General features: G+C 35.6%; 1 protein-coding gene across 2 annotated transcripts; it reads left to right on the top strand.

Annotated features, from left to right (window-relative positions):
* The first annotated feature begins 278 nt into the window (after nucleotides 1-278).
* Nucleotides 279-10,228, top strand: LOC110109197 (FACT complex subunit SPT16-like). Of its 2 annotated transcripts, XM_020840144.2 has the most exons (3): nucleotides 368-430; nucleotides 5,648-5,703; nucleotides 6,757-10,228. In XM_020840144.2, the coding sequence occupies exon 3, from the start codon at nucleotides 6,778-6,780 to the stop codon at nucleotides 9,970-9,972; it is 3,195 nt and encodes a 1,064-aa protein (XP_020695803.1). In that variant the 5' UTR covers nucleotides 368-430; nucleotides 5,648-5,703; nucleotides 6,757-6,777; the 3' UTR covers nucleotides 9,973-10,228. The 2 variants fall into 2 exon arrangements, with proteins under 2 accessions (XP_020695802.1, XP_020695803.1); XM_020840143.2 differs by lacking the exon at nucleotides 5,648-5,703 and having other exon boundaries at nucleotides 279-430.
* Nucleotides 10,229-10,886: the final 658 nt, after the last annotated feature.

Below are 10,886 nucleotides of genomic sequence, written 5' to 3' on the forward strand. Positions count from 1 at the left end.
ATAATTAAAAATAAAAATTAATGTGTTATGAATTTAATAACATATTATATACAAAGTACTTATTAATTATTAATTACACTATTAATTATATACTTAATAATATATATATTTTAAGTTATATTAATTAAGCTAATTATATTAATATTAAGGATTTAAGCCGTAAATCCCTAAATTCGGGATTTATGAAATCCCGGGATTTAACGCGCGCACAAAAACCCTTTGGCTGGATTTAGCGTAAATTCGACTTAAATCCCAACATAAATCCGATACCAAACAGCCCCTTAGTGGTTGCTTCCTTTTCATATTACAGCTGTTGCTTATTTTCTGTAATATGTGCTAGTTTCTGGAATCTCAGCCCCGGTAAACAGTAACCCTAAATTTTATTTTTCTTACAGTTGGAAGGCGTGTAGATAAGGCTACATGCTTGAAGGTTAGTGCTAAGCTGTTAGTTAAGGCCTCTGTTTTGGATTTATTTAATATGATGTTTTGCTTGTGGTTCTATTGACGAACTGCTACCCTTTTATACCATCTCTGAATCGCATTTTTCAGTTTGTGCTAGTTTTTTTTTTTTTTTTTTTTTTTTTAATTTGAAGAAAGAGGGAGTTGAAGGCATCTTCCAATATCTTACTTTGCTGACTGTTTTTTTTTTTTTTTTTTTAATTTGAAGAAAGAGGGAGTTGAAGGCATCTTCCAATATCTTACTTTGCTGACTGGCCCTTTGCAAGGCCTATTATCCTTACTCTGCAAAATCATTTTCTTTAACCATATTTTCCTGAATCTCTCTTGAGTGAAGAGTAAGAAACTCAATAAGGAATAAAAATCAAAGTTGCCTCCCTATTTGTTTGATTGATAGCCAGCTATCAATAAGGTGTTTTGCTACTAGGGTTGCTTAGCAAAATATTTTCTTATGCAAAAATCTAAATATTATAAACTATATTATTCCTCAATAAAATATTCATTTTCTGGAATATCAAGATTCGAGAAAGATTAAGGAACAATGAAGATTTGCTTTTTCCATAACATGAAAGAAAATTACTTGATTGGTTTTTGTGCTCATCACTTATCAATCAACTTATTCGGGGTAACAAGAATATCAAACAACTTAGAAGTTAGAAAATGTATGATTTGCAAGATCTATTAATTTTATGGAGGGAAATAACTGATAAATTCCAAAACTAATGGTCACAATATTCATTAAATAGTTGAATTGGAAGTTTCTGAATTAGTTTGTCCTCGATGGATTTATTTTGAAGAAACTTATTTACAAATTGAACCATGATGTAGTGTTTGAAAAATTGATAGCACATAGAATGGTGTACAAATCCGTATTACAATGTTTTTTTGAATTTCTTAGCCATCTAATTTTAAATGAATTCAAATCCACTTAACGAGCTCCTAGCTCGCTGATCGTGAACAAAACAAGTAATAATTAGTCGAACTTGGGCAGAGAGATACCAAACATGAACAAACACAAAGCTAACACAAACAATGACAAAAAATAATGAATTGAACTTGACATACCTTCATTATTTATGTTTGGCTTATCCACACATCTACTTTGTCATAGTGTGGGAAGTGAGGGTTTAATGTTTACCTAATTATAGTGGATTCTAAGAGAAAAAAAGAGAGAAACGGTCAATTGGAATATATTGCAAGAAGGATGATATCACTTAAGGTAAAACTTATGGATTCCCTTTGTATGCAATCTTATTGGAAGCTTCAAGCTATTTTGCTGATAAATCATGTTCAGTGAGGTTCAAAGGGTAAGATATAGGCATATAGCAACTCAAATAACAAGATCATAATTTGTTCATTTAGCTTGAATGGTCTCGTCCCATTTTGAACAGAGGATGATTAGGTGACGTGCATCTTAGCTCATGCTTATGTTAAGTTGCTTAGAAATAGCCCCACGGAAGTACTTACCCCTAGGTCACATAAACTATCAGATGAATTGTGTTTTGTAACTCCAATGTAAATGCTACCTCTTTGAATCACAACATGTGCTCCTTTAATTTGTTGTTGTCATTTATAATGGAAACAAATATTGTAGTTGTTTATTTAGCTGTGTACAATGCAGCTTTTCTAATTTTGTAATTTGATATTTAAAAGCCAAGAGTAAACTTTAACCTTTTATATTCAAATTACTATTATGTGATTATATTTTAATTTTAATGGATAAAAGTGTAACCTCAGAGGCTTGGAGTTAAACGAAACTGAATTGAAGATAGGTTTTATAAATCTGAACCAAATATTATATTTGTTGAATGCTATGGTTTTAAAATTAAAACTATTTGGTCACTGAGCATGTAAGTTATACTTCTTCCACTTGAGAACAACTTGAAATGAAAATTTAGGTTATTTTTTATACATTTACAATCAATTGGAATGACCTATAAAGAAATGGTTGTTTAATTTAGATCTACATGTTGTGAAAGCTTTATTGATGTATGATGGTTAAGGGTTAGGATTTGTTAATGCAAATATTTTGCACTCGTATTTCATGCAAAAGAACTTGAAAATTCTCAAGCCACATGCCACCAATTAATTCAACAAGTTGCTCTCTTTAAATTTAAATAGTCAAAATTAGAATTATTATTAAAATGATTATGAAATGAATGAAATAGTCTAAGGAAAGCTTTGAGAATTTAGAACCACTTAAATCAGTGAGTAATTATAATTTAATTTTCATAAATTGAATTTGTGATTTAAGCAACTTTGGTTGAATTTAATTTTAAAAGAACAACGGAAGTATCAAAAAAAGAAAACTTTGGCCTTATATTGGTTTTCCTTGTATTGTATTTGAAGGAATCACACATTCAATTTGCACATACAATATTCAAATTAGATTACAAAAGTTAATTAAGCCAAACTGCCAAAGTTGTTCAATTACATGTTTAAATTATTTATTTATAGACTCCTCATTTTTTAATAAAATAGATATGGTTGACATATGATCAACCTAATCCAAATTTAAATTAAAAATCTAAAAAGTAGAATTTCAATTTTAAATTGAGACCCATCTATTTCAATTTAAAATAAAAAAAATAAAAATTAAATTTATCTGCTCTAATTTTGTGAAGATTCATCAGATTGCTACTATTACAGGAAGTAGATAATAGTGCATACATAGCATATATCACAACCTAATCAAATCTTCCTAGGAAAGAATTGTAGCTCCACAAAAATCTGCAACTCAACAGAAGTCATAGAGAGCAATAGAACAAATAGGAATTGAACTGTCTTATTGAGAAAAATCTAGTATCCATTATTCTAAATTCCACTAACTTGAGGAATGCCTCCATAGTTGAGAAAACATATTCAAATTCCTTGTTATAAATGCTTTCATTGCTGAAGGCAATTCAACTATCTTAAACCCGAAGTCATATTATTAATATTATAATTAACATAAATTTAATAAAAAATAAAACCATTTCAAATCATATGAATGAATCTAATTCTAGAAATAAAATACAGCCCTCTCTTAGCCTTCGTCACTAGCATTCTTTAAATTGTAGAAATAATAAATAAAATAAAAATAAACCTGGTAATGAAAAAAAGAAGCTATGCTCATAACATTGTATGATGTGATGCTTCCAATGAGAATAAACAGGAGAATTTCCATAAACTGTGTTGTGAAGTAGGATTTTTTGTCAGCTGTGCAATAGCATTTAAGCTATGGGTTTGCAGTCATTATCTTCTCTATTGAAAAGAATTTTGTTGTGACGTGAACAATTGAATGGAGAATTTGATATGTCAAAATTTCCATCACTTCTTAACTTTTGTGGCTTATATTTCTAGCTTGATAGAATTGAGATTCGTAATGAAAGATCAGTGGTACTATCAATTGAAGTATTGGCTTCTCAAACACAGTCATTTAGAATGGACCTTGTATTTTTGTCCTGGTGGCAAATTCATTTTTGGTGAGCTTATAAGGCCTTAAGCACTATGAACTTAAGAGATTTTAGCTTTTTATTTTTAGGCTTATATTTTTTTCTCTCTATTTTGTGATCCTTTGCATTTGAAACCAAATATATCAAACCTAATGTATTATTTATTACTTTGCAAATTTTAATAGTAATGGTTTAAGATGCATATTAGTTTGTGATGGTTTAAAAGATCGTAGTGGTAATCTTCTGCTTTATCACATAACTGCTTGCCATGAATTGAAGAAGAGCCACCTTGATGATTCTTTCCTAGTCTTTGAGATGACTGCATACTCTCCAAGAAGTGAGTCCTCTATTTAATCTTGTGGCGGCCATCCCATAGAGGATTAAAAACAAAAAGAATTTAGAAATGTTCCATTATTTTTCTTAGTTCTTTCATCCAGTGCTGCCCTATGGGATTTCTTATCTGTATCTTCTTTCACCTCCAATAACTGTTCTGAAAAGCTTATGTCATGGTTTTTGGATTCGCTGCTGAACTTGAAGGTTCAAAAGCATGCCTGTTCTTTGTTTACCTTTTCTTATGCAGTCATATTTGAAGTCGCTATTTCTACCATCTCTTTTATCTTGTTGCCCTCAAGTTTTTAAGCTCTCACTTATTGTTTACATTTAACCATTAATGTTTATAAAGTAATTCTTAGCTCCTATCACATCTTTTTTTTTTAGATTTTTTTCGTTATTCTTTTTTTTTTTTGGTTGAATGTTATTATGGAGAACTCTTTGTTTTGGATGTCAATGTATGTTTCTTGCTGGAATTAATCTTGGTGTTCTGTTGATACTTGTCTATTGATTGATCTATTATTATTGTTTTGCTTGATCAAGTTTGCCGAAGAGAACTTGTTCATTTTTTTGTTCTTTCAGATATATATTTTCTTAAATTTGCATTTGCAATATTTCTTTGCATCAGTCTTGGGGTTCTGAACATCACTGTTGCATCAAAAGGCCTGTTTCTTCTGCAACATAAATATATCGTTGATTAATGAATTTGGTGTCATGACAGGAATTTAATTTATCATGAGAGAGACTCTTAGTTAACTGATAGGAAATACTTGAGTTCGCAAGTAACCCTAAGGTAATAATTGAGTTTGCAAGCAATCCTAACCCAAACCAGTACAAATACAACAGCGAAACTGCTGTCCACAACAGGAAAACTGCAGGAAATAGGGAAAACAGCTAGAAAACACAAGTAGAAGGCTTGTATTTCACTAGAAGATGAATAAAATAGCAAGATACAATTGATCCTCAATTCGAGAGGAGGATCGATCTCTCCCAAATCTCTGACAATGCCAAGAGCCCAAAGAAAACCTAAATCTAAGAGATCTCAAATTTCAACCAAATTCAAGATGCCCAAACCGTAGGAAAAACATCTATTTAATGCATACAAATTAAAAGGAATTCCCTAAACAGTCCCTACATTCAAATTTCCCTCTCAAAACGCTAAAAAAAACTTCCTAAATGGCTCTACGGGGACGGACGGGCCGCTCGTTCTCCGCCAGAGGCGGATCTTCGCCGTTTTTGCGAATAGCCGGTCCCGTGCGGACCGGCTGGACCGGTCTAACATTAACAAACACGTTCTTTGCTACCATAGTTAATATACTTTGATTTAATGAACATGCTCCCTGCTATCCTATTTTGTTTGTGATATGGTCATACTAAATGGATTTTCTTGCTTTTATGTCAAATTTCTTCTGGCATCCTTTTTGCAGGCAAACACGTTTAGGTCTGTTGATTTGAAGCAACTGGAATAAAGGAAATGAAAATGGTAAAAACAATTGAGTTGGAGTTGGTTTTTTCGCCTTTTTTGGTTGAGGAGAAATTGAATGAAGAAAATTGTTTCTTAGTTTTTTGAGAAGAAATTTTGATTGTTTCTTAAGAGCAGTTATGTGAGTCTTATTGATGGTTTGATAAATTTTTCTACCAGAGTTAAAAAAGGAATTATCAATGAAAAAAGAAGCATTGATTGTATTTACTATAGATCCAATTACCTAAGAATTACATTAGAACCAAACAACTAACATGAAGTTGTGTTGTAAAATGAATTTACATTACTTCAAATTTCTTCAAACCAAACACAACTTTAGACTTTACTATTTCTGGAAGCTTGAATCCCTTGGAAATATTCTTATGTATGTATTACCTGACAAATTTCAAGCGTCTTCAAAGACCTATTCTTCTTTTTTATTTAGGTAGCAAGGCAATTGTGCTTTGAATTGGCTGGACTCATATAAGCCATTGATTTTGAAATATTAGATTATTACAGTTAGTTTTTAATCTTACCAACGTGGTCATTTATGTTTGAAAGACTACAAATGAAGTAAAATTTTACATAAGTTTAAACTCTTCTGTAATGAACATGATACTTCCAGGATCAAGATAGGGTTTGACTTTGAATTTGGCTTGATACATTGCTTTGTGTTAAAATTTTGATCAGCTAGTTGTGAAATCCTGATTCAGCTGATCTGTGTATTTTACTTTCTGGTAGTTATCAAGTTTTAAGCAAATGGTGATGAAAAATAATATTACATAAAAATCCTCTAATATTGATTAGAGAAGCAAAGTTAAGGTGAAGTAGCGGTAGTATCCTATCTATTTTTGTTATATGTGCTCTATCATGGCTTGTTAGAATTTTATTCGATTTTGTATTATGGCTTGTTTCATTCATTGGACGTGTCTATGATTTTGTTGAGTGGGTGTTATGGCATCATCAATTAGATTACTTTTTAATTTATTAGAAGCATTTGAATTCCTTGCCTTAGGTCAGTTCTTATTTCATATTACATTTTTTTAACTGCCATATGCTGGAACTGTTATGTAGGGCAAAGCAGAAGTTTAATTGATGGCTCCAATGGCTGATCCTAGAAATGGCAGCACAAAACCTCCAGCATCTGGATCTGCTGGTGCCTACACAATTGATGTTGGTAACTTCAGCAATCGGCTGAAAGTGTTCTATACTCACTGGCAGGAACATAAGGCTGATCTTTGGGGTGCTTCAGACTCTATTGCAATTGCAACACCCCCTCCTTCTGATGATATTCGATATCTAAAATCCTCAGCATTGCATATCTGGTTGTTTGGATATGAATTTCCAGAAACAATTATGGTTTTCATGAACAAGAATATCCATTTCTTATGCAGTCCGAAGAAGGCTGCTGTCCTGGAATCTGTAAAAAGATCTGCTAAAGATGCCGTTGATGCTGATGTTATAATTCATGTCAAGCAAAAAGGTGATGATGTATCTGCTTTGATCGATGGCTTATTAAATGCTATTCATTCTGAATCAGAAAAACCTATTATTGGTAGAATTCAAAGAGAAGAACCTGAAGGGAAGCTCTTGGAAAGCTGGGCGGAGAAATTGGCTAGTTCTAATGTACAGCTTTCTGACATCACGGCTGGGTTTTCTGAATTGTTTGCTATCAAGGATGCGTCTGAGCTTAACTGTGTGAGAAAGGCAGCATATCTAACTTCAATGGTGATGAAAAATTTTGTGGTTCCAAAGCTTGAGCAAACTATAGACGAGGAGAAGAAAGTATCGCATTCAGTTCTTATGGAAGAGACGGAGAAGGCAATTCACGACCCTGTTAAATTAAAGGTCAAGCTGAAGTCTGAAAATGTTGATATATGCTACCCGCCAATTCTTCAGAGTGGGGGAAAGTTTGATCTGAGGCCAAGCGCAGCATGCAATGATGATAATCTCTACTACGAATCGGCAAGTGTGATTTTATGTGCATTAGGGGCACGCTATGGCAGCTATAGCTCAAATATTGCAAGGACTTTTCTTATTGATGCCAATGCTAAACAGAGCAAAGCATATGAGGTTCTCCTCAAGGCCCATAATGCTGCGATCAATGCATTGAAGCCTGGGAACATGCTCAGTTCTGCTTACAAAGCTGCTGTCACAGTTGTTGAGAATGAGGCCCCTGAGCTTCTTCCAAATCTTTCCAGGACGGCAGGGACCGGGATTGGTCTTGAATTCCGTGAATCCGGATTGACCTTGAATGCAAGAAATGATCACATGGTGAGCCCTGGAATGGTTTTTAATGTTTGTCTTGGATTTCAGAACCTGCAATCCCAGACAAACAACCCAAAGACCGAAACATTCTCTCTGCTTTTGGCTGATACAATTATTGTTGTGAGTGAGAAACCTCCTGAAGTCTTGACTTCAATTTGTTCCAAGGCTGTGAAAGATATTGCTTATTCTTTCAATGAAGATGATGAAGAACAACCCAAAATGGAATCCGAGACCTCTATCGCTGAGTCTGTCTTATCCAAGGCGTCCTTGAGGTCAGATAAGCATGATATATCAAAGGAAGAGCTACGGAGGCAGCACCAAGCAGAACTTGCGAGGCAGAAGAATGAGGAAACAGCGAGGAGGCTGGCCGGCGGTGGGTCTGTTACTGGGAATGCTCGGGGACCTGTGAAAACATCAAGTGAGATGATGACCTACAAAAATGTCAGTGATTTGCCATATACCAAGGAATTTATGATCCAGGTGGATCAGAAGAATGAGGCTGTTCTTATCCCAATATTTGACTCTATTGTGCCTTTTCATGTGTCAACTATCAAGAGTGTTACTAGCAACCAAGATAACCGCACATCCACTGTTCGCATAATATTTAATGTTCCCGGGACCCCATTTGCACCTCATGATGCTAACACCGTCAAGCACCAAGGTGCTATATTTTTGAAAGAGGCAAATTTCCGTTCGAAGGACATGAGACATAGCAGTGAAGTTGTGCAGTTAATCAAGACCCTGAGGAGACAAGTAGTATCAAGGGAGTCCGAGAGAGCTGAGAGGGCTACCCTAGTTACTCAGGAGAAACTTCAACTTGCTGGTAACAGGATGAAACCAATAAGATTGCTGGATCTATCGATACGGCCTGCATTCCCCGGCCGTGGTAGAAAGCTCGCCGGAGCTTTGGAAGCTCATAGTAATGGTTTCCGTTATTCTACTTCTAAAATTGATGAACGAGTGGATATCATGTATGGAAACATAAAGCACGCCTTCTTTCAGCCTGCAGAGAGAGAGATGATAACGCTCCTGCATTTCCGCTTGCATAATCATATCATGGTGGGCAACAAGAAGACCTTAGATATTCAGTTTTATGTGGAGGTGATGGATGTGGTTCAGACACTTGGGGGTGGGAGAAGATCTGCCCTTGATCCTGATGAGATTGAGGAAGAGCAGCGGGAGAGGGATCGAAAAAACAAAATAAACCTGGAGTTCCATAACTTTGTTAATAAGGTGCATGATCAGTGGGGGCAACAACAATTCAGAGATCTGGATCTCGAGTTTGATCAGCCACTCAGAGAGCTTGGATTCCATGGCGTTCCTCATAAAGCTTCATCCTTCATTGTTCCATCCTCAAGCTGTTTGGTTGAACTGATTGAGACGCCACCTCTAGTGATTACTCTGAGTGAAATTGAAATTGTTAATTTGGAGAGGGTGGGCCTTGGGCAGAAGAGCTTTGACATGGCCATTGTGTTCAAGGATTTTAGTAAGGATGTATTCCGCATAGATTCAATTCCTTCATCTTCTCTTGACGGAGTGAAGGAATGGCTAGATACTACTGATATCAAGTACTACGAGAGCAGGTTAAACTTGAACTGGCGACCTATTCTGAAAACCATTACAGATGATCCTGAAAAGTTCATTGAAGATGGTGGGTGGGAGTTTCTCAATTTGGAAGCCAGTGATTCAGACTCAGACGCATCGCAGGAATCAGATCAAGGGTACGCACCCTCCGATGTGGATGTGGAATCTGAATCTGAAGATGAAGCTAGCGATAGCGAATCCCTCGTGGAGTCGGAGGATGATGGTGAGGATGATTCAGGGGAGGATTCTGAAGAGGACAAGGGGAAGACATGGGAGGAACTGGAGAAGGAGGCAACCAGAGCTGACAGGGAGCGAGGTGGCGAGTCTGACAGCGAAGAGGAGAGAAAATGGAGGAAGGCAAAAGCTCTAGGAAAATCACGCATTCCCGATAGAAGAGATTCAAAAGGTGCTCCTCCTAAGAGGGCAAAGCTTAGGTAATATGTTTAGAGTTCTTTGGATGTCTTTAGCTGTTCAGGTGATGCTATATTATATAGTTATCCTCTACTTTTTATTCCTTTAAGATAGTTTGTGGTTTTGCAGCTTTAGCCAGCTTTATTATTTACGGGCACATTATGTAATTTGCGTCAATCTTCTCCCCAACTTTGTTGTATGATCTTCATCAGAACTTCTGAAATCTGAACTGATTTTGTTATAATTACCCTTATTGTATGATCTTCATTCATGTTTGCAGTCATTTGAATATTTAATATTTATCATTTCCTCACAACTGACTTGGTTTTAGTAATTGCTGGACTGTTATAGAGCTTGCATTAGTGAATTGGTTGATTGTGAGCTTGTAAGATTGCAATATGAGAACCTTTTGATACTACTCGATTTGGAGGGGGAGAGAGAGAGAGAGAGAATGGTTGCTAAATTAGGGTTGAAGGGCTAGGTTGCTTCATCACCAAGGACACTAATGGCATGTGAGAGGTCATTGGCAAGTAGGGCAAGAATACACAACCCCTGATTCCATTATTCCATTATTCTTGCTGATATTGTACTCTTTCGATCGGTCTGTCACTCTTTCATTCTCCTTCTTGGTTACTCATGTATGACTACTGCAAGATCTATGACGAGCTCCAGGTAGTCGCTATCATCACTCGTGCTAACGAAACCCATGGTCACCGTCGGGCCCAACGGCTAGCATGCTCGACCTCCACCCTACTGACCTTGGCGCTACCTTAGCCATTAATCATTACTAGTTAGGCCATGGGTGCGTGTGCCGATCATCTTTACCACGAGTGTGGAGCTAATACATAGGCCTTCTAGGACTTCACGTGTATGCTTGGAGGCATTAATTTTCATCAACATACAAAAAATATAATGCTGCATTTAAAAACTAATAATAAGTT

Source organism: Dendrobium catenatum, unplaced genomic scaffold (genome assembly GCF_001605985.2).
Source record: "Dendrobium catenatum unplaced genomic scaffold, ASM160598v2 fragScaff_scaffold_1520, whole genome shotgun sequence".
In the NCBI taxonomy this organism is placed as follows: Eukaryota; Viridiplantae; Streptophyta; class Magnoliopsida; order Asparagales; family Orchidaceae; genus Dendrobium; species Dendrobium catenatum.

What these genes read in the sequence shown, in the direction of transcription:
- LOC110109197 (XM_020840143.2), top strand. Translation starts at nt 6,778, where the DNA reads ATGGCTCCAATGGCTGATCCTAGAAATGGCAGCACAAAACCTCCAGCA.